We start from the raw sequence: 24,830 nt of genomic DNA, 5'->3' as shown, positions 1-24,830 counted from the left end.
TCAGGAGTGGCAATGGGTGCCTCACTGGATCAGGAGCACAGTGGACACCCTGCCAGATCTGGAGAGATGGAAGTCAGTGGAGAGTCTGCCAGGGCAGCAAACAGCAGTGGTGGATGGTGAGCAAAAGCTCAGCTCCAGCCGTAACAAGAACAGACCAGAAGAGTGTAGTTGCAAGATTTAATAGGGTGAAATAGACTGGAAATAGAGCTCTCATACAAAGGGAGGGGACCCAAAGAATGTAGCCGTTGCCGGCTCGAATGCCTGGGTTTATATCCCGATCATTGTCCCTCCCGTTGTGCTCTCAGGCAATAGATGACTGGCTATTTCTTTACCTCTTGTTTTTGCCTAATTAGCATTTTAGTGAGCTCTCTTTAGTATTTGATTGGTTGGGTATGAGCTAAGTTGCAAGCCCCATGTTTAAAGTTGGAAGTGGTCACCTTCCCAGCTAGGGTTAGGGATTCTTAGTCAGCCTAGGAAATCCAGCTAGTCCTGTCCCTCATGATATAGTCAGGTGTGCTATGGGGGACCTCAAATGGACTATCTAGCCAAAGGCCTTATTTCCTGGATCATGTGATATAGGGCAGGTGGGCAGGGGGACCCTTACAGGTGTGCAGGAGCCAAAATGGTGCCAAGCAATCTCTAACGTGGGGCCTGCATGAAGATCCGCCAGGCTCCCCAGCTTGGGTGGGTTGTGCTCCAGCGGGGGAACTGGAGCACGGAGAGGCTGGCCCGCATGAAGCAGTGGCTCTGTGGCCACTTGCCCATCTGCTTGGCTCCACCGCCTGTCAGGAAAGATGATGGCTCTTAAAACAGCCTTTGGCTAGTGTTAACTGCTCTGCAATGTTAGCAACTCTGTAGCTGTGATTGCTGTAACGCTGATCACCGTCTCACCCTCTCTCACTGATGGCTGTCTTGCCATTTCTCCAATATTTGTCTTGCCCCTTGCTAATCGCTGTGTCCATCTTTTTCACAAAATGCCATCTCTGCTGTCTCTTGTTGTCTTACTGCTCCGCTGTTTCCACTGACTCACTGCCACATCAAACGCTGCCTCTCACCATCGAATTCATGGGAGTTCTCAATGCTTCAGCTACTTGTTTTTAAGACTTTTTCTTAATCTTCACTCAACAGTGACCAGAATGGCTAATGATCATTGAGCCATGTTTTCCTTACAATTTTCTTGACTTTTGTGGGTGCTTGACTTGTATCAGGATTTTGAAAACAAGATCAATGTTGTCTCAACCCCCTTTCAAACACTTTTCCTAAGTCATGATATTTAGGATGATAACAAGAGATCTAAAGGGACTGTTGGTAGTAGTAACAGGCATTATTCAATATTTATTATTATATTCCTTAAGGCAATACATTTTGAGTGAAATAGAATTCAATTAGACTCAGGATAAAAACCTTCTAATCTCAGCTTTAGCATTAAATATTAGAAAACATTGAAGAAAACAATCCAGGAAGAGAAATCAGAGGGTGTTTTGCTAGTGGAGAAGTGCTGCAACACCTAAATCCTATTAATGCCAGGACTTTGCAGTGATTTCCACTCATAAAATTGGGTCGACTCCTTGCCTTGTTTTACTATGTGTCTGTGTGACTTCATACTGTGTGACTTCATACTGTGACTTAATAGTGTGATGTCATATCACAGACGGAGAGGTGCACTTGTGTATAGAAATACGGCTTAGAAGGTTGGCGTTGGAGGTGGCTGCAATGGAGTATATATTTTGAAGAAGTCCCCTATGAAATTTCTCACAAATTGTTTCTTATGGCCAGGTGCTCAGGCTTACACCTGTAATATGAGCACTTTGAGAGACCGAGGAAGGATCATGTAAGGCCAATAATTTGATGCCAGCCTGGGCAAGATAGGGAGACCACATGTCTACAACACACACACACACACACACACAGACACACACTTTGTGAACAACAGCATCACAAAGTGATTATTTATGAACATTTGCCAAGAAAATTAGAAAATAAAGCAATGTCTTCTGTGCTAACAATATGATAATAAAGATGTTAATTGTTTAACTATAGTCAATACAGAGAACATACAATTGTCTATCTTAACCATATTTAAGAGTGCAGTGCAGTGGCATTAAGTATATTCACATGTTCTGCTATTATTACTGATACAATCTCCAGAAATCTTTTCATCTTATAAAAATTAATATCTATACCCCTTAAATAATACTCCCTCATCTTCTCTATCCCTACCGCCAGCAACCACCATTCCAGCTATGTCTCAATGTCAATGACATCTTTGAAGCAGGTTCACCGTGCACTGGTTACCAACGTACTTGAGCATGGGAAAAGAACACCCCACACAGCAAGTTACTTGAAGTGGGCTTATCATTTACAGAGAAGCAGCAAGGGAACACAAAAGTCTTGCACTTATAATGGGTCAATACCCCAAGACACAGGAAAGCCATGTGGAGCTGATGGAGTTGACTGTGTGCACCCCTGTTGCACCACAGCTCAGGAACCCAGGAAAACAGCCACTCTGGGTTTTATATCCTGAGGTAACAGGACACACAGGGCTAATGTGCTAAAGGACATTCTATCCTATAGGAAATTCGTATAGAGCACAGGTAGGTTGTTCTGTCCAGTTCCTCTCTATTTCAGGATGTTACAATTCCAGCACATTCTACAATTATTCTTGAGAACTCTTAAAATAAGCAAGAAAGTGGAGAGAACTAAGTCAGTCAAGGGTCATTGGAGAACTGTCTTGCAGTTACCCCATCACCTAGACATCCCTCTTAGCAAAGCTAGCACATTTCATATGCCCACCAACTTCCCCTGAACTGGAGGCAGTGGTTTATCTTTTCAGATTGATGATGTACCTTGACTTACACAATCTCAGTGCAGATTATTAAACATAGTGAGAGAACATTTCACTGGGCTAAAGAAAGTTACTACCACTGGCAGGAGGGTAAGACCCCCAAAGCAGTGACATAGTCCAGGATCCCACGATCAAGAAAGTGAGATGCTAAAGAGGTGAAAGGTGGATGCTTCTGACGCCCCATTGCCTGCAGCCATTGCGCCTGCTTCAGGATCACCTCCACTTGTATTTCTAGGATACCTGAGGTGTTTCTCCAGGTACAGTGGGCAGTGTTGGGTGTTGGTAATTGTATGGAACGTCCATTATGTTCCAGAAGAATGTACCCATTGTCATGTTGATTGTGCAGTGAGGCTGTTCCTTGGACAGAGTGAAGTCTCATGGAATATCCAAAAACAGGACATAAATTCCTATTAAGGGTGGTCATGGTAGCCCCAGCATCTAATTGAGTGGCATATATTTAACTGTCCAGGAAGCAAACTATGGCCATAGTCCTTTTCCCTACACAGGGGATCCTTTAATAGTTCAATCACTCAGTTGCTATTTTCATGACCAGGTGGCTGGGTTGTTGACAATGGCCCATGATTTAGTGGAAATGGAGTAAAATATAGTGTAGGGGCAGCCTGCGTGGCTACTGTCGTTGCATGTAGTGTGGCCCATTGGGCAGAATGTCCATGCTTAGTGTCAGTCAAAAGATGCCATCCCCTGGTTGGATGGTGGCCACACCCAGTGGACTCACTGGCGTATGTTTTGTACAATCATCAGGGCCCCATGCCATACTGACACAGGCATGTCTCTGAATCTTTGACTCTATGTGGCCAAAGGAGAAACTAAATTGTCCCCTATGCATCATTTGTTCCCTTCTCGCAAGCTTGCCATTTGTTCATGGGGCACATGGGTCCTCTGAGATCCTGGTTAGGACTCATTCTGACTGTACCATTTCCATTTAATAATTTGGATCTTTTGGGCCTGTCCAGTTTTATTGACTGTGTTTGTAGGCACCAAAGTGAGAACGGGTAGTTAAGGTAGGAGCGTCACGCCTGGTGCTCTAGCTCTGAGATGCTCAGCCCTATCAGTTTCCTACAGCAAGCAAAGGAACTGCCATTCAAAAGAGGCACAACTGGTGGCTGCTTCAGGAAACTTTTGTGTCCCAAATCTGAGTCTGGTGCACCCAGTGACAATTTTGCATTGCCATAGACTCCAGTCAGCATGCATAGAAATAGTGGACACCTGGATTTCCATTGAGCAAGGATGATCTAAATGTCTTAAAGAAGTGCCTCAGACACGCCTTGTTGAACAGATTCCAAAGCTGCCGTTGCAAAGGGCTCTGTTCAAGGATGGCAACTTTGTTCATGATTTTGACTAAGGTGACGAAAAGAACACCCAGGCAAGGTTTATACTGCCCCAGTACCCACAGAGGCCTACCAGCTTTTGGGTCTCCTTTTTATTAGTGGGTACCACCAGGGCCATCATTGATTAACTATATCTGGGATACTTCCTTGGTTTCCTGTTCAGGTGGCCTTGGCATTTGGCGTTAAACAGTCCATCGTTAGTCTCCATGACCCTCATGCCCCCAGAGTATTTTTGTTGTACCTAACTGGGTTGTTCCATCATGACAGGGCACACTGTGACATTTTAATCTTTTTGTAGCAACTATTAAATTAATTAGGCAGTGTCCTGCTCTTCATTTAATATGCAGTCCTGCTTTGGCTGAATTACGCTCTGGGACTTGAGAATCTTAGGTGGCAGCCAGGAGTGGATATTTCCCGCTGTCATGCCTTGAATACTTAGCTATGAGTGGGGATAGCCCCTCAGGGAGCAGTGATGTTCTGTGGCATAGCAGCAAAATGTCCATACCTCTATTGCACTCAGCAGTGAGAACCATGGTCACCAGCACCCAACATGGCCCAAAGGGAATGGTCCACATGCAGATCAGCACACACGCACATACTCACCACGGGCTCTGCATTTGTCCTGAAACCTTCTGATGTCATGAGTTTAATCTTTTCTGAGGGGACCTGGAAATATTGTCATGTGGATTCCTGCATACAAAAATCCCAGCAGAGTCTTAATTCCTTTCTTTTCTCCTTTTATCTTGACAGAAATACAGGGCCACTAGCCTCTGGTGGAGACCTTGCCCATAAATGTCCCATTTATGCTTCCTCTGCATTAAACATCCATCTGCATGTCCACGCCTTGCATCCCCAGGCTGATGTCTCTGTCCTGGGTCAGGTACTGGAGAATATTGTTCCTCCAACTTCACCAATAAGCCATGGTTCCCTCAAATCCAACCTTCTCACTGCACCAATTTTGCCAAGAATATTTGCTGTGCACTGGTTGCCAACTGACCCAAATCTAGTGAGACAGAACTCCCATGCACAACCAGTAACATGATGTGGATTACTACCTACGGAGAGTCAGCCAGAGAAAGCAGAAAGCTGCCTGGGCCTGATTGACTCTAGACCATGCATATCCCACAAGGACTGCAGCCCAGGGACCCTGGAATGCAGCCCACCCTGGGTTTTATGTCTTAGAATCACAAGACACACTGGGCTAGAATGTTGAATGGATTCCTGTTTCCAGTAGGGAGAGAAATGGAGTCAATCTTGCTGTATCTGGCCAATGGTTTTCTCATCAATCTTGCTTTGTCTCAGACTGTTACATTTCCAGAACACTCTACAGTTATTCTTGACAACTACAAGCAAGAAAGGGAAGGGGACCAGGTAGATTCAAGACAAAATGGAAGCTTTTCTGCAAATAGCATAGTGAAATCGTAACTCAGCCATCTTTTTGTGACTGGCTTATTTCGCTTAGTGTAATGTCCTCTAGTTTCATCGATGTTGTAGTATGTTTCAGAATTTCTCCTTTTAAAGCTAATTTTCCCTTTTTAAAGCTACAATATGCTATTGTATGTACATACCACATTTGGATGACCAGTTCCCTCCTTTGTGAACATTTGAGTTGCTTCTAGCTTTTGGCTATTGTGAATAATTCAGCTCTGAATATGAGTATACAAATATTTCCTTAAGTTAATGTTTTCAATTACTTGAGTATATGTCCAAAAGTGGAATTGCTGAATTATATCGTATTTCAATTTTTAATTCTTCGAAGAATGGCCATATGGCTTCCCACAGCAGGTGGGCCATTTACATCACCATGACAGTGTCCACAGGAGATCCAGTTCCTTAAAATCTCACCAAAACTGGTCATTCTCTGTTGGAAAAAAAAAAATCCTAATAAGTGCGAGGTGGGTTTTGTTTTTATTTTTCTAAGGATTAATAATATTCAGCATTGTTTCCTTTGTTAGCTAACTAGCTCTAAAGAATCTTGTTTAGAGAAATGTACTATTCATGTACTTTCCTCATTTTTAATCATGTATTTTATTTTAATGTTGATGTGTAGGACTTATTTTTATATAACAGATACTATTAACCCATATCAGATATATGATTTACAAATATTTTCTTCTATCCCACAAGTTGTATTTTCACTGTGTTGATTATGTCATTTGATGCACATTTTAAATGTTTATGTAGTCTAATTTATCTTCTTTTCTACTTTGGCCTGTATTTTGGTGTTAAAGGTGTTGGTATTCAAGTGTCTATAAATACTGACTTACTATGCTCAGAAGGTCACACTGCACCATGTCTCTGATGGTGGAGCTAAGAGTTTTACACTCTCCCATTTTGTACCAGGGGACAGTGCAGCTACGTGAGAACCCAGTGGCTTTCTCGAGCTTATTTGTCTTGCATTTTTGGTGACATGGATTGTTGTTCACATTGGCTTCCTCTGGCAGGTCCACCTGGAAAGCATTATATTTAGCGAGAAAAAAGGAGGCTGTGAATGATGTCACTGTAAACGGTGTATATTCCCTGTTGCAAATGTCAAATCCATGAAGCATGAAAGGATTTACTAGAGGATATTAAATTTCTTTCAAATTGTTGAAAAGCCTTAAGGAACAGGCTCCAGGCAAAGCCTCTGGAACAATTCCAAGAATGGCACTGCTGGCGTAGGCTGGGGAGGAGCTCCTGCTGCCTGAAACTCCACATTCAAGGTGTCTCCTGCAGAAAAGAGAGCAGCTCTTCTCATTACTGACCCCCAGAAGGACAGCAGCTCAGCTATCAACTACTAGAGATCTGACCCCTTTCTCTGACTGCCCATCAGCTGTGTCACTACAGAGTGGTTTTGGATGAAGATGAAGGAGGGGAAATGCCTGATCTCACCCAAATATGCTCATTTTCCTGGTCTGGGTAACAGCCAGGCACCACAGTCCTGTGGGCATAGTATCTTCACTTGCGAAGTTCCTATCAAAATGAGAATATCTTTCTTGACTGTGAAAAAACTGAGGCAGGGAGGGTCTAGGAATACCAAAAGGAGTACTTGGAGTTGCCTGAGCTGCCACTCTGTTTCCCCAAATGTTTTCAATCCATTTAATTTATAATAATAAACACCTTTCTGCCTAACCAGCCGTAATCACTTTTCTTAGATCCAAATGATTCAGTGATAAAACTAAAGAGAGAGAAAAAAAATACGCTTTTCAGCATTTAAGCTGACCAGGAGGCTGTCTCTGGTGTTTACACCTCCACATCCCACTATGCGTTTCGTCTTCCCTTTGCCTCACTGGAGATCCAAGTGCAGGGAATGCTTCACATGACTGTGATCCCTAGAACTTCATCCTGATGACTGTTGAAATCTTCTCTGAGTTTTACCAGTGGAATTGGCAATAAATAGAAACATTCTGGAAGGTCCCCTAGGGTCCATATTTTCTGCGCTTCCTCTCTAAAATATGTAACATCAATTCTATTTGCTCTTGCTTTATATGGGCTAGATCTATGGCCCCAGCACAAACCCTAACACCCTGTGTTGACAACTTATCCAGTATTGTATTGTCTAAATGGTCACATCCTATCATTTCTTCCAATTTAATGAAACAATTGTCATGTCAACTCTTTGGATTAAGAACCATCAACCAGTTCATCCACAATTTCTGAGATAACTTGATATAATTCTAGGATTCACCTTCTCCACCACTGTTTACCAGTCTGAGCCTGTATACAGTTTTCCTGTATGCCCCATTTGGCAAATATTTCTTTGCAAATAAAACATTGAGCTTAGAGATTCATCTCTGCAATTTATTTAGACTTCAGTAGTTTACTCTAATTCTCCATATTAAGCCTATTCCTACTCAGAACACCTACAGTGGCTTCCTCTGTGTTATTTGAATTCCAACTGAAGCCATAAACTAGACTCCTCAGGTGTCATGATCTCTGTCTTTATTAAATCAGGAGAGGCATTGCTATGTCTGTGTACTTGGGGCTGAGAAAGAGAAAAGAATTTGGGTGCAGAGGTGACTTCATGTCCCCCTCTACCGACACCATCAGAGTGTGGCTGCATCTGAGGAACACTCTCAGCCCATGGAGGCATCAGGAGGAGCAGCTGGGGCAGCCCAGCCTCACACATCTGCTTCCCTGGGGGTTTATGTTCGGGTGTGTAACACTGTGGGAGGGTTACTATTACCCTGTTGACAGTAATAAGTTGCAAAATCTTCAGGCTGCAGGCTGCTGATGGTGAGAGTGAAATCTGTCCCAGATCCACTGCCGCTGAACCTTGATGGGACCCCACTTTGCAAAGTGGATGCCTTATAGATCAGGAGCTTAGGGGCTTTCCCTGGTTTCTGCTGATACCAGGCTAAATAACTGCTAATGCCCTGACTTGCCCGACAAGTGATGGTGACTCTGTCTCCCACAGATGCAGACAGGGAGGATGGAGACTGGGTCATCTGGATGTCACATCTGGCACCTGAGATTGGAAACATAAAAACAAATGTCCTCATAATTAATCATGTTGTTAGATAATTTCCCTGAATAGTAAAGCAGTACTCAGAACCCTGGGCTGAGTAAACTGCTAGTGTTCTCCTTCCTTACCTGGGAGCCAGAGCAGAAGGAGCCCCAGGAGCTGAGCGGGGACCCTCATGTCCATGCTGTGTCCTGACTGGGTCTGATTCCTGCATGAAGTGTGACCAGCCTATTAATAAGTCTCAGGGCAGGAGGATGTGCTCTGGGAACATGCAAATGAGCAGGGGATGGGGCAGGCTGGGCACAGCTGTGGGCTCATGTCAGTAACTCAGCACTGGCTCACTGTCCCCAGGTGTCCCAGGTAAGACCAGGGTAGCACAAATTTGTCTGCAAATAATGTGTTTTTACTGGGGACTAGTTTATGAAGAGAAGCATTTTTTTGGTTTCTTTTTGACAATTTGAAATATTCCTCAGGAGTCGATGGAATAATGTATTTCGTTGGTGTATGGGGAGTACTTAGAATAGTATTGTTTTTTGTGGGAAACACATGGTAAAATTTTAAACAGTACAATTCTCAGGTCTTCAAAAGACTCTCATATGATTCCTGTTAGGGAAGGGGGTGCTTGTCGTATACTTGCAACATTTCTGTGAATTTAACATTGTTAATTGTTCCTTTCTAAAAAAATTAAAAATAAAATTTATTGACCTGATGCTACACATATTTGTAAGTGTTAGGTAATGATGTTATGCCACTGTTCTTACCAACATAAGATCAAGCAATTTACTTCAGATACACTAAGTTGATGCTGTGTTTCCTCAAGGACTCGCATGCAGCACTCACAGATCCACCATTATTAAGAGCTACAGGTCTCTGTAATACTCAGAGACTCAGTGGGCTGCACCTTATTCTTGTTTTGGACACCTTCATAGTCTACCTTATTTTCTGCCACTGAGTATTATTTCCCAAAGTTCATCTCTCTTAGTGAGGGTAACCACTGCACGGAGCAGGTCCCTGCCATGCACCATCAATGACACTTTCTTCTTTCACTTTTTATCAGTGAGTGGGGACATCATTCTGATCCAGACACAAAGCTCCCTGTTAACATCTTTTGGAAGGAGACGCTCAATCTTTTATCAAGCAACTGCCCATGTACATGGAGAAATCAGCTGGATCCAGATGAAACTGGACAGGGATTTGCACTCATTATATCTCACATCTCTAATGTGCCCAAAAATATCACAGCCTGGCTCAGTAGCAGGGAAAGTGGATCCAATTACATCAGCATCAGTGGGCTACAGCCCAGGGCTTCATAAAATTTTACTGATGCCTGACTAGGGGAGCCAAATCACAGTGCTGTAGCCTGTGCACAAACCTTCCTGCTGCTTTGTAAGCAGCCTGAATTGTAAGGGAACTTGCTTATATTGGGACAGAAAGCTCCATTTGTTCTCTAAATGTTTGCTGAAAATGAACTGATAAAAGGAAGATTAATAAGAGAAAAGGCAAACAAAATTCACTTAAAGTGCAGCAGGATATCATCGCAGGGTGATTACCCAGATAACTCAATGAGATCCAGTTGTTCATATTTCCTTTCTAGGGAAGAGGGAATTGGGAAGTGTAGGCAACCTGGAGAGAATAGATGAGAATAGAAGCACATCCTCAAAAGAGCAGGTAATCACCTGCCTAGGTAAAGTATCAACTTCCAGTCTCTTGTATTTTTGATTCCTCTTTTGTGTTAATCTTCCCTGATATAAAAATTTGCAGGATGAATTTTCTTGAAAATTGGTTTCCTTCTGACGAATTTGCTTTTAGGCAAATAAGGGATATTTAGGAAAAGCCTTTTTGTGCATCTGCTGCTTTCTAAATGCCTTTGGTTTTTCATAATCATCATATAAACGCAGCATAGTTTGAGATGTTATTTTCTGGATTCCTTTACTTGCAACCCACCTGCCAAGATGGTGTTCCAGAGAGATGCAGCTACAGACTGAAAAAGCAGTTGACCCCTGAACAATGTGGAGGTTGGGGCACTGAGCACTGGTGCACATAAAAACCTGTGTAGAACTTTTGCATCTCCAACTGAAGTACTAATAGTTTACTTTTGATTGGAAGACTTAGTGATACAATAAATAGTTGATTAACCCATTTTTATGTTATACATATTATAAACTCTATTCTTCCAATAAAGTACGCTAAAGGAAACAAATTAAGAAAACCGTAAAAATGAGAAAATATATTTACTACTCATTAAGTGCTTACTTACAGGTGACACACACAGAAGAAAATTTAAGTGGATCTGCGAATTTCAAACCCAAGTTATTCAAGGGTTAACTGTACCAGGATGAATGTAGGAGTCCCCATCTGTAGTCTAGGGTTTTCCCCTTTGCTGTACCTCTGCTCATTTCAAATGACCATATATATCTTAAGTTCTTTGTGATCTTGGGCAGAGAGATTTGCCTGCATGCATTTCTGGCCAGATGACCTGGAATGGGTCTCTCTTAGGAAAGTGCTATGGTTTGACTGTGTCCTACCAGAATCCATCTGTTGTAAAATTAAATCTCAGTGTAATGGTATTGCCATATGGGGCCTATTGAGATGTGTTTAGTTCATGAGAATGGAGCCCTCTAGTGGAATACATTAATGCCACTATAAACAGGGATTGTGGGCCTGGAATCTCTTTCTCTCTTCTGCTCCTCTGTAGTGTTAAGACTCAACGCTCTAGGCATCATCTTGAAAGCAGAGAAAGCAGACCTTAACCTGCCTGTACCTTGATCTTAAATTTCCCATTCTCCAGAAGTGTGAGAAAATACATTTCTGTGCTTTATGAATTACACAGTGACAAGGAATCTGTTATAGCAGCTTGAAAGAGAACAAGAGAGAAAGCTCACGATCAGTGAGGACAGGGTGGGGAATATACATACCTCACCTTCCTCATCTCTCAGGTGGAACAGTCAAGAGGAATTTAGTCCATGTTTCCACATGTGGTTGATCTTCAGTTATCCTGAGCCAGGTAGGTTGTTGATGTGTCTTTTACCATTCATTTTCTGCTCCCTCCCTCATTTTTTCCTTTCCTCCCAGTGTGAATTTGCTGCCTAAACAGGAATTTTCATTGCTGGTGGACCCAAACTAAGATAGTAAATAAAATCATTATTCTTTTGTATGAGGGGTATTTCTCCTCTGAATTCTTATGATTTGTCTTTCTTTGACATGTAGGAATATTCAGGAAGCACTTAATTTTTTTTTTTTTTAACAAATCTAGTTTAGATTGAATTTATGCTGTGATTTTTGTTTTTCTGTGAGTTAAAACAAAAAATTAAGTTGTAAGCCACCAACCAGCTGAATGGACTCCTTTTTTGGCAGAGAGAACTTCAAAGAAATCTAAAAAACTACGTTAGGCCATGACTGGCAGGTGGGTTTAGATGTACCTCATTATGCTCTCCTTCCTTTGGAGTTCAGACACAACTGACCAGCATTATCATTACAACAGAGACCTTTGGACTGACAAAACAGATGCTTTGTAGCAATAAGATACCATACTCCAACATGACAGAGAACAGGCCCCGAAGAAAATCTAAATATTTTACCCTAAAAATATTTATTTGACATATTCTGAAGTGGCCCTGCAAAGCTGCCTGTGGTAGGGAAAATTTGCATTCTGCAGAGAATCTCCTCCCCTTACTAAGTCTTTTCCAAAGAATCTGACAGATGTTTAAGGTCTGATAAACAACATTCACCATCTACTTTGTTTGCTACCCATAGGTTTCATCTATGGGACAAGAATCTTGGCTTCCACACCCCCTTATCTAAACTTAAGCATTTCTTTATGATGAATTAACTCTTTAGGCATAGATTAACTCTTTCAACCAGTTGCCAATCAGGAAAGCTTTGAAGTCACCTATGACCTGGAAGCCCCTGCTTGAAGCCTTCCCACCTTTCCAGGACAAACTAATGTATATCTGATATGTATTGATTTATGTCTTTCCCTGTAATTTCTGTCTCCCTAAAGTGTTTAAAGCCAACATGTAATCCAACCAGCTTGGGCACATATTTGCAGGACATCCTAAGGCTGTGTCACAGGCCATAAACCTTATCTTTGGCAAAATAGACCTATAAATCGATTGAGACCTGTCTCAGATACTGTTTTGTTTACACTAGGTCACAAACTTAAAAATCCTTTAAAACTGTCTACACATCAATAAATCTACATTAGAGAAAGTGGAGTGATCATCCCTTAACAGTTAAAGCTCACAATTTAAAGGAATCTGAGTTTAAGATTTTGTCCAGCTCTCTTGCTTCATAAAAAATACTTCATGATTTTTAAAATTTTACTTTAGAGAAAGGCAATTTTGAGGAATATATTTACTGTCAATGGAATGAATAATGTCCCCACCCCAAAAGATATCCATGTCCTCGTCTGTGGAACCTAAGTGTTATATGAGTTATTAAGAAATTATTTTAGGCATACAGAGAGGAAAAAGGGTCCTTGGTAAGGTTTTCTTTCTTTTAAAGCAGCTCCAGAAAAGTTTCTTGTCTAGCAGGAAAGCCCTGACTCTTAGAGTCGGGCTGGCAAGCTTTGATATGCAAATGTCGACCATTAGAAACTGGTACCAGCAAACATGGTGATTCCCACCATCTTCTTCCTTGCTCCCTCCCACATATGCCTGGCACATGGCTGCCCCCACATATCCCCATGTGGATATAATATTTTGGTGCCCTACATTTGTGTATTAAAAGGCTAGTGTGGGAAGACCAGTTATTTTGCAGGCTACTTGAATAACACGCCTGGTCAAACCAATCCCCAGAGACCTGTGCAAATCAGACACCACTTCCTCCAGCCTCCTCATACAGGAACCTCTTTTCTGCTGCACACACAGTTGTCTCTTTATTTGAATCCCCCCTCCCTGTGTCTCTGTATGGGGGATCTGTTTTCTTCTTCCTTCATTCTTGCATATTAAACCTTTTTCTTCTTAAAACCACTCCATGCGTGTCCGTGTTGTTTTATCCAAACTGGTGTGAGACCAAGAATCCTGGTGTTCTTCCAGTCATCGGAGCCATATCATAAAATTTCTACTTTATGTAGCAAAAAGAGAACTTGACAGATGTAGTTAAGGACTTTGAGAATAAGAAACCTGGTTATCAAGATGAAACCAATATAATCACAAAGGTCCTTAAAATAGAGGAGGATGCTCACAGTCAGAGAGGAACTGGGACAATGGGGAGGGATGTGGTTTGAGGAAGGAAGGGGCCATGGAAGCAGAAATGTGGGAGCTCCTGGAAGATAAAAAGCAGAGGATCCAGTTCTCTTCTCTGTAGCATCCAGAAGGATTACAGCCTTATTGACACCTTAACATTAGCTCAGTGAGAATGCAGACCTCCAGAACTACAGGGTGATACATTTATGTTGTGTGAAGCCAATAAGACTTTGGCAATTTAAACTGCAGTGTTGGAAACTAATGCAAGGGGGAGAGATGTCTTTCAGCTCACTGAGCACATGGTTGTCCTCTGTTCTTGGAAATATTTCCACCTTGTTTTCTGGTGTCAGTTATGACAAGGAACAGAGAAAATTTTTTCGAGAGAAGAGCTAGCACAAGATTTCTTTTTAGCTAGAAAATCTCTTTGGCAAAATCCCATGATTATCTCTTTTATGATCTGGGTATCACAGAGTTTATGGGTCAGAACTCACAGCACGTGATAGGAGGAAAAGAATTTTGTTTGTTGGTTTGTTTTCATATTAGGAGGGATAATTAGATTTTCAGGACACAATCTGAGAGGGAGACTGAGTCAGAGCTATTGTAAGAGAAAGAGGAGATGTGGAAGGAGTCAGGACAATGAAACATGTGTCCCTGCTCCCAAATCTAAAAGAAAGTCATTGATTTTAGAAGGTGAAGCAAAGCTCTTCACCTTCTACCATATCATGAAGGCTCAATTTTTTCCCAGAGTTTCTGTTCTTCCTTCACTCCCCTGACATTGCACTGTGGAGCTAATCACATGTGCCCTTAATCCCTGCTCCTGTCCCAGGCTGGGAGAGGTTCGCTGTCCTCACCATGCCCAGCAGGCTAGAGCTGGTGCCCTAGGCACCAAAGGAGAAGAGGATGGTTTCTGTGCAGGCGATAAGGGCTTTACCACAAGTTACATTTCACTACAATTCTAAGTAAAGTTTTGTGGAGTGAAGAGAACATATGGGCAACTTTATCTGGTGGGCTTGGAAGAGGCCAGGCTCTGAGAATGACAATGAATTCACATGTCTACTTTTCCAGATAGCAAATGATAGCTTTAGCAATTGTGGCAACGTGGACTTGTGTACACATGTGCAACACATGAACCATGTTGTACCATCACCATCTGCACCAGTGCTGATTCAACTATTGCCACCTCTGGGTACCTGACTCCCCACAGCAGAGACAAATACCATCAGAAATTTGGTGATAATTTGGAAATTAGATCAATTTCTCTGGAGGTGGTTGTAACATGTTTGTACTAGGATTCTTCCATATTCTTCATAAATGTTTGCCTTTTCTATTGACCTCTAATTGACTATTACAATGCTCAGAATCTGTACGTTTTACTGATATGGGAATCTTTCATACTCAGGGCACTACTATGTGGGGAAAGAAATGAAATAATAGATACACGATCATGGCATCAACAGATCCTATCAAATACTTCACCACACAGGTCCTATCAAATACTTCACCCAAGGAAGTCCATTTGGGTATGACCTACTGACTTCAGACACTTTCCTTCAATATGTGCTGAATCTTTAAACTGATGACCATGTTAACATGAAGCAATGGTTTAGGAAGCCCTAGGGCAGAAGTAGGGGCAAACTCTCTTATGATTCACAGGAACACAACTGGGTTCCATGGGTTTCCAGTCATGCAATTTTAGACCCTGCTGACCACAGGGCCTCATACATAGGAGTGAATGCCTTTACTTGTATCCTCAAGTAAAATACATGGAATAATCTAAAGTGAAACCTAAAGCTATGGTGATGCAGGGTTACCGAATGTTAATACACACAAGGGCAACCAAATAATTACCTATTTCAGCAAAGTTAAACAGTAAAACTATCATGAAGTGATAGTTCTCTGTTCTGTATTTGGTTACAGGAGTACGTCAGGGAATATGTCTGGACTGAAAGATAGTGAAGAACACATGTCAAAATCAAATGATGATTACCCTCAAATTAATATAAAGTAAAACTAGGAGTCATTAAAACAAAACAGATAAAATCATACATTTTAAAATAAATCCAAGACTGATATGTGACCTAGCTTTGGCTCCAGCTCTTCCAGAAGATAACAGTCTCCAGGGCTCAACAAGTGCATGCACATTCTTTTAGTTTTGTACCAGCAACATGTGTCATGTGTGCTCATTTTCTGTTTCAGACCTCACGCTACAAATCAACCTTTTCAAAGTAACCCTAACCATACATTGGAATCAAACAGGAGTAATTTAAGTTATTGATGCCTGCTCTGACCCTTACTGAGTTGATTAAAAATATTTCACTGGAATTCAGGCAGCCACATATTGAAAAATATTCACAAGATATTTGTAGGTGTTAAGTAGGATAGTCAACCACTGCTTTAAATGGATCTTTGCCTCTCTGCAGTCCAGCAGCCACAGCATTGGCATGAACTGGGAGCTTGTTAGACTTTCAAAATATCAGGCCACACACCATAACACAGCATCCAGAAGGTTCACATATTAACCAAAATATACTCTTCATACCAGAAAGCAGGAAAATCTCAACTGGAATAAGAAAAGACTATAATTAGATAGTAATTCATGTATACTAACTTAAAATAATCTTAAAATGATTTTAAGGCAACCATTATAAAAATGCATCAAGGAACAATTGCAAACATGCTTGAAACACATGAAATAATAGAAAACATCAAGAGGTCAATACAAAATATAAAAAAGGAAAAATATGGAAATTTTAGAAGTGAAAGATAAAATCACCATAATGAACAGCTCAGGGGATGGCCTAATGGCAGAATGGTGTAGGCAAAGGAAAGAATCCATGAGGTGGAAAGTGAAATAATAGTAACTACCCCATTTAAACAACAGTGAGAGAATAGACTAAAAAGAAAATGAATGTAGAATAAACACAAATAAATGTGTGCCGAGACATATCACAGTCAAACTTCTAAAAACTAAAAACAACAAGAAAAAATCTTATAAGCAACATGAAAAAAATTATTCCTTACTTTGAGCAGAAAAGTAATGACAGTTTCTCTTCGGAAACCATGGAGGTCAGAAGGAAATACCACATTTTCTAGTTTTGCCCTAAAATTCTATGTTCAGTAAAAGTATTATTTAGAAATGAAGGACAAATTGAGGAGTCCTCCATTGTAGAAAAACTAAGAGTGTTTGGTGCTAGCGGATCCACTTTAAACACAGCCACCATGAGCCCTAGAAAGGTAAAACTAAAAATAAAGAGGGGATATTAAATAATATTAGGGATAAAAGTCTACAAAAATGAAAAGATAGGTGAATAGAATGCATTTCTAAATCATGTGTGATAGTCGTATCAAAGTTGTAACACTGTTTTGTTTCCAATATCTGCAGAGAAATTACTTTTTAAAAACTATTACTAATGGGGGAGGAAAAATGACATAAAAGAAGGTAAAATTCTAGATTTAATTTAAATGGTAATATATTGACACCAACATACTGTGAGAAGTTATACATACAAAGGAAATACCATGACTACAAATTTAAAAATCACTACAAAAGGAGATACCAAAAAATTAGGTAAATTAGAATGTAATTGTAAATATATTCAAGTAACCCAAAGAAAGGCAGCAAAAGGAAAACAGAGAAGCAAAAAAAAGATATGGCAAAAAAGAAGAGTGCAGACATAAATCTTAATATACTGATAATTATCAACATATTAAATATGTAAATTATGAAGTTTACAAAAAGACAGAAATTGATGAATCAGAAAGAAATGTCCCAACTGTATGTTGTCTATGAGACACTCACATCAAATATAACAGTTTAAGTAGGTTGAATATAAAAGGAAGGAAAATGGTATACTATGCAAACAATAATAAAAAGAAAGACTCAGTAGCAAATACTAATATCAGATAAAGTAGACTACAGAGCCAAAGAATGTTACCAGAGACAGAAAGGTACATTACATAATGAAGAAAGTCATTTTGGAAAGAAGACAGAGCAGTTCTAAGTGCATAGACACCAAGCAACAGAGCAATATAGTGCATGTGGCAGAAACTAACAAAACAATTACACTTGGAGACTTCAAAACCCCTTCTTGATTTTTGATAGGACAACTTGACAGAAAATCGACAACAATAGAGAAGAACTCAACAAGGTCATCAACCCATGGGATCTAACTGACATTTATAGAAGACTCCAACCCATAACAATACTAGTTCACACTTTTTCTTCCAAGTGCCCACAGGACATACACCAAGATAGGACACATTTTGCCCACATAACCTCTCAACGTAATTGCAGTAATTAAAGTCATAGTAAGTATATTCTCTGACCACAGAGGGATCCAACTAGAAATCAATATTAAAACTATAACCCCCAAATTTTCAAATATATAGGAACTATACAACATCGTTCTTTCCAAAGAACCAGTCTTTGGTTTGCTTGGTGTTCAATGTCAGTTTTTTGTTTGCAGTTTTATGGATTTCTGCCCTAATATTTATTATTTTTTCCCTCACATTCTACTTCAGATTTAAATTGCTCCCATTTATGTAGTTTCATAAGGTAGAAGCTGAGATTATTGATTTTATGACTTTTGTTTTCTGAAAAACACTCATATGTGTATGTTCATATATGTGCATACACATGCATAAATATGTGCAGATGCATATGCATACATGTGGTTTTAATACCATAAATTACCCTGTAAACATTGCTGAATACCTATGTGTATGTTCTTTCCTTTGAGCTCAAACCCCACTCACTTGCAAACCTGGCCACTTAATCTGCATGTTTATCGGCGTCACAATCTAGAAATGAGCAACAATAACAAACTTTTATTTTATCCCAATTTCCTTGACCGCTAATACATTTAACATCAGTAAATCAAAATCTATGTAATAGATTAACGCCAAAGCCTCCAGGTCACTCCTAATCTGACTCTTCTCATATCAAGGTGTGTAATTGACATTAATTTAAAAATATAGTCTCATCTGCTTATGTCTCCAATAATCTTCACTGCCCCATGTTTACTTTATGCCAGGATTCACTTTGTCCAGATAAGTATTTCTTCTGCTCCTCACAGCCCAGCTAGAGTCGTTACTCTGCTAAAAAATAAATAGGACCATGGGGGTAATATGCTTAAAACATTCCCCCGAATGTCCTGCTTTACTTAGAAAGCATTTGCTCCCCAAACAGAAAATGAAGGCCTTCTTCATTTCACACCAGTCATATGTGGTGATCTTTAAGACACTGAAAGAAAATGGCTCTGACTTGACCCCTCTCTGACTTCCTCTTTTTTCCCTTGGTTAAGTCACTCTCCTCATAGTGTCTTTCTCTGTTCTTCCCATGTTCATACTGTGTTCCTTCTAAGAGCCTTGATTGTCATGAACCTCAATGTCCTTCAGAAACTTCTCTTCAGGTCAGTTATTCTCCTTACCCAGGTCAGTCACCTCCTCAGAGGAAGCAGTTTCTGCCTCCCCAAATAACTAACTCCATTTCCACATTAACCACTTCCTCTTCTCTTGCTATTTTTTTCTTTATGACTCTTTTCTTTTTCTAGAATCTTCCTGTTGATTTATGTTTAATTAAACATGGCCTTTTGTTCACCAGGAAAGATGTAGGTAAATGAGAATCAGACACTGACTTTCTCAGGGGTGCAGCCTACACACAGTCCTGGTCCAGCATTGTTGCTCAATTAACACTTTATTGAATAAATGAAAAGTGAATGAGCAAGAAACTCTCCAGACTCTCTCAACACTAGTGACCTATACACATTGAAAACAACCCGCTGAATGTAAAACGTGAATTATTCTGAGTAATGAGAAATATGAACAGCAGTGTGATGCTCTTCATAGAAAGAATTAGAGGAAATAGAGGGAAGGAATTGTTTTCTCAGCTGCATTTTTCATTTGCTGGGGAGATAAGAAAGATATCCAAAGTCCATGATAATCAGGTATAAGTATTCTGATCTGGCTTAAAAAACAAGTGAATATGCTTTGCAATCACACAAAAAAATTACAATAAATGCGACTACCCTATCACTTAACTCTATTGCCTCCTGTTTACAAAAACAGGTTGTATTAGTTAGCTCTTCCTCCAAAATAAACCAGCCCCAAACACAATGCCATAAAATAAACATGTACAGTCCTCCCTCAGTATCCGTAGAAAATGGGTTCCAGGACACCCTACAGATACTTACATTTTTGGAGACTCAAAATCTTTATGTAAAATGCACAATATTTGTGTATAACATATACAGATCCTCCTGTACAGTTCACACCATCTCTAGCCTACTTATAATACCTAGTATGATGTCTACACATGACTTTACTTGTGTGGATTCTCCTAAGTGGTACTCAGCACATGGCAAAGTCAAGATTTGCTTTTCGAAATTTTGTGGGTATTTTTTTCTAAATATTTTTGATCCAGGTTTAGTTGAATCTATGGGTGCAGGTCCCATGGATAGAGGGCTGACTGTACTGCCTCTTGAGACTCTGAGGGTCACCTCTGTGGTTCCTCCATTCTGGGCTAGCTGGACTGATATCTGCTGAAGCCGCTCATGTGGCTGCAGTTAGCCTGTGGTTCAGTTGTGAGTGGATGGTCTGATGTGACTTCTTTAACTTGTCTTGAAGTTGGTTTGATGTGTCAGTTGGACAACCTTTGGTATCGGTTTTCATGGGTCAGGGAGATGGATCCTGTTCCCCAACCTCTATTAGGTTTGTTCCCAGATTAACTCTGGGATATGAGTATCTTCATTGTGGGTTCTTTGGGAGAAATTCCACACAGACCATCTGTAATGAAGAAGCTGAATGGCTGTCATTTATTGCTGTAGCAGTTATTGTTATCCTCTGAAATGCATCTCATATAACCAAGGTCTCCCCAGGGTGGCCGAACAGCGCAGCTCAGCTCACCCCATCCAGTCACTTCCCTGGATGCCTGCAGGTGTGAGAAAGGCAATGCGCTCAGTCACAGGAAAGGCAGGGGCCCACTCTGGTACTGAAACCTGCAGACACAGCTTTCACACAGTTTTGTTCCAAAATACAAAAACTTCATTTTCTTTAAACTTAAAATAGTTATACATTTTCTTTCTATAATATCACCATGCTTTTTAACTAATTTGAATTTTCACAACTGGACATATTTATTATTTCTGTGTTAGATGCCCTTAATCACTTATCACAAGAGTAAGTTAATAGAGAGAGGATGTGGATTAGCCATGGAAAGATAGAGAAGTGTGTAGATTCAGATAGGATAAAGATCAAAGGGGTCACAAATACATTCTTTTGCAGAATCCGATTCTCATAGATCACCAGCAGCCAAAGTCCACAATCAAGGTGCAATGGCGTGTCAGCCACGTTGTGCAAATGTTCACTCTGCAGATTAAACTTGGCCAGCACATTATAGTACCAAAATTATATGTAGAGTTTTGGGGAAAACAAACCATCATAGAAATGATAGTTTGAAGGAGTTCTCAGTTATTTATACTTGGATATAAAGCAGAACACTAAAATGAATGAAGCTACAACCTAAAAACTTTTAGCCCTTTAAAGAGGCTTCCCTTTTTGAAGGGTATTTCTTAACAAATAATAATAAAAAAAATTATGGATAAACTGCTTGCAAAATTAGCTGCAATAAATCCCTTCCCTGCACTTGTGCTTTGGTCAGCCTCATTCTAAATGGACTGTGATGTTGCCCGTATGTCTTGCTCAGGTCAATAGGATAATAGTAGATGCGACACAAGTGGAGTCTTGGAAAGGTCTTGCACATCAAAGCTTTCCTCTCTCACGCAGTGCTTGGAAACCCTAAGGTCACAATGAGAATAAGCCTGTGCCCATCTAAAGTCAATGTCAGTAACATGACTGCTCTTAGGTCTATTATTTGTTCTTAAAATGTGTGTTAAGTTTGTTATGGCCATGTAACAAATTACCACAAATTTATCAGCTTAAGACTATACCCATTTATCATCTCTCAATTTGTGAGTCAGCAGTTGGCACATGGCTTTGTTTGTTCCTGCCCATTGGATTTTACAAGACTGTGCCGCAGTATAGATGGAGCTTCATTCTCCCCTGAGACTCCCTGAGAACACAGATACTTTAGAGCTCTTTCAGGCAGTTGCAGAGCTCATTCCTCAGCACTTCTGTGACTCAGGGCTTCAACTTCTTACTGGCTCTTGGCTCAAGGCTGCTCTCAGATCCTAGAGGCTGTGGACAATTCTCTGCCATGTGATGCTCACACAGGCAATGCCCACATGGCTGTTTGCTTGTTCAAGGCCAGCAGAAGGTTTCATAGTGTGTCTCTTTCCAGTGTGCTATGACAGAGGCTTATAGAGTACAATACAATCATTGGAAAGACATCTCATAATCTATGACATACCATATGGATTAGAAGCAAGTCTAGGTTCTGCCTGTTCTCTGTGGAGGTAGATTATACAATTGTGTGATTCACTGGGGAGAGGGTTCTGCTAGGGTGTTCTGGCATCTTTAGTTTCTTCAAATATCAGGTACTTGTGCTGAGTGTGAAATCTGTCCTGATCTACTTCACCTTACTGTGTCTGACTAATCAGACATTTGACAAATTACTTTTGTTTTTAAGTAGATTTAACAAAGTCCATTTAGTAGCCAAAAGACGAGAATGCCAATAGTTTTACATGGCTACTCTCTGAAACAGTGGTGCAAAAAGGAGTCGTTCCAGCCCCTTTCCTGGAGACAGACAGAGGCTAAGAAACAGTGGAAGTGTGAAAGTGGGGGAAGGGAGAGAAACAGTCTTCACATACGTAAACTAACCCAGCTGCAGGTAAACCAGTAACTATACATCAAAATAAAATACAGAAAACATGTTAGTTTTGGTTTGGTGTGAAGCAGCCTTAAATACAAAGTTGGTACACTGAATGGGTTTAATTGACCAAAATGTGTAGGGAAGGCAGAGAGGATTAGGATGCCCTTCTACTCACCTCTATCTGCTGTCACGTCTGGTTCCTCAGGGGACATTTGGATCCCCTCCATTATCCTGCAAGTTCTGCCAGGCCAAGGCTATTAAATCTGGTGGGGTCTCATGTGTGGACTTTTGGGTATATACAGGGAGGATATCAGAGAAAGGCGGACCAGACTTTACTGGACATAGTTAATCTGACTTGGGCTTTTGGAGAAAAAAAAGCTTTAGATGAAAAGTGTTTGACAAAGTCACACATAGATATTTAAAAAGCAAAAAATCAAGTACAACTTGAAAACTCTTGCTAGAGAAAGTAGATAACTTTAGAAAAAGGTGAAGTGACACTTCAGTTTCCCAAATCACTCTTCCTCATACACTTTTGCCGAACTCTTTTTCACCTTCTAGTTCCGAGATCTTAGAAGGGCCTGGGCTTCAAAGAATTTGTTTCCATAGGAATCCAGCAAGTAAAAGAATACATAACATCAAATAAACGACATCATTAGCATCACTGGCATAGAAGCATGTCAAAGAAACTGAGATTAGGTTGTGAGTTTTAGGACAAGCATTAGAGAAACAGTGAAAAGATTTAAAAGATAGAATAAGGCTTCAACAAGAAAGTAGGACAGCAATATGACGATTGAACCTATTATAGAATAGTGATTTGATAATGGATAGTGAGAAGAAATGCATTAGACAGATATGCATGGACATGATAGAAGATCTGAGCAATTTAGCAGAGATCAAGACAAAATTCTTAGGATTTAAAGAGTTGTGATCTAGGTAGTGAAAACACTCATTTTAGCACCTACTGGGGCTGTAGATGAAATGAACTTGTATTCAACACTATTTCCAATAAGTTTTTGCTAAGTTAGTACAGTTATGATAATGATGAGCATTATAGTGCTAAGCATTATAACAATAATAATACTCAAATTAATAGCAGCATATATTATATGTTGGATAATATTCTAAATGTTTTACTTTGCTTAAATTGTAAACAGACCTATGAGGAAGAACCTATTATTGTCACAGCATTGCAGGTATAGAAACTGAAACAAAGGGAGGTCACGTTACTTTACTAATGTCATACAGTCTGTAAGCAGTAAAGCTCTGTCCCCAAGCCCAAGTGTTTGACTTTAGGGCCTCCCAAAAAAATGTTTGTGTGGGTAGAATGGATCTTGTCTGGCTATACATGAAGCTCTAATTCCAAGATGGATGAAGATTCCATTAAAACTAGGAGTAGTATTAATAAAATTGATTCCTTGAGACCAAGAGAAAAGTCCAGAAAGCAAAGAAGTTTAACTGCTTAAAGAAAAGGAGCAGATTTATAGGAAATGAGACTCTGAAGTGTGAACACAGTTTTTCAAAACCATTAGGGAAAAGAGAAACTGGCTGTAGTTTGATAGATGTGTTGTGCAGAGTGAGTGTAGTGGAGACTAGAGAGTCAGCCAAGGAATGGTCCCCTGCCTTCCTGGAGGGCATCAACATCTGTCTTCATGGCAATTGTATCAGTTCCCTGAGGGTCAGAGCTTTCGTCCTGCTGATCCATGCAGCTGTGGTCACCTTTGCACCTGTACTGCTTGAGTTACTTGAGTGTTACTCTTTGAGGCAGCTTCAGGACACTTGGTAAATATCACTATGCAGCAAGTGAAAGGCATTCTTGGAAGAAAAGTTCTAATTAGCTCTTCATTCCTACCTGATGCAATTTTTCCTGCTGCTGAGACCTCCAGTTCCTTGACCCCATTTTTTTTTTTTTTTTTTCTGAGACAGAGTTTTGCTCCTGTTGCCCAGGCTGGAATGCAGTGGTGTGATCTCAGCTCACTGCAACCTCTGTCTCCTGGGTTCAAGCAATTCTCCTACCTCAGCCTTCTGAGTAGCTGTGATTACAGGCACACACCACCATGCCCGGCTAATTTTGTATTTTTGGTAGAGAAGGGATTTCACCATGTTGGTCAGCCTGGTCTCAATCTCTTGACCTCAGGTCATCTACCAGCCTCAGTCTCCCAAAGTGCTGGGACTAGAGGCATGAGCCACTGCACCCAGTTCCTTGACCCTTTTCTAAATAGAAACTAACATCAGACCAAAC

The 24,830-nt window shown here is 40.5% G+C and overlaps 1 protein-coding gene across 20 annotated transcripts in view; it reads right to left on the bottom strand.

Moving 5' to 3' along the window:
- LOC701504 (immunoglobulin kappa light chain) overlaps positions 1-24,830 on the bottom strand; it is a 676,887-nt gene that overhangs the window by 320,680 nt on the left and 331,377 nt on the right. For 3 of the 20 annotated variants that reach the window (XM_028832071.2, XM_028832069.2, XM_028832072.2), the window contains exons 1-2: positions 8,767-8,846; positions 8,347-8,641 (exon numbers count right to left, since the gene is read on the bottom strand). The exons of 14 other annotated variants lie outside the window; for them this stretch is intronic. In XM_028832071.2, the coding sequence (XP_028687904.2) occupies positions 8,347-8,641; positions 8,767-8,821 (350 nt within the window). In that variant the 5' untranslated portion in view covers positions 8,822-8,846. Of the gene's footprint in view, positions 1-8,343; positions 8,642-8,766; positions 8,858-24,830 lie in introns of those variants that run through there. 3 more of the 20 variants (XM_077959055.1, XM_077959035.1, XM_077959027.1) reach the window with 3 other exon arrangements.

The sequence above is a fragment of the Macaca mulatta genome, chromosome 13, assembly GCF_049350105.2.
Source record: "Macaca mulatta isolate MMU2019108-1 chromosome 13, T2T-MMU8v2.0, whole genome shotgun sequence".
Classification (NCBI taxonomy): domain Eukaryota; kingdom Metazoa; phylum Chordata; class Mammalia; order Primates; family Cercopithecidae; genus Macaca; species Macaca mulatta.
The sequence above is the reverse complement of the archived record's forward strand: the minus strand, read 5'-3'. Positions and strand labels throughout refer to the sequence as shown.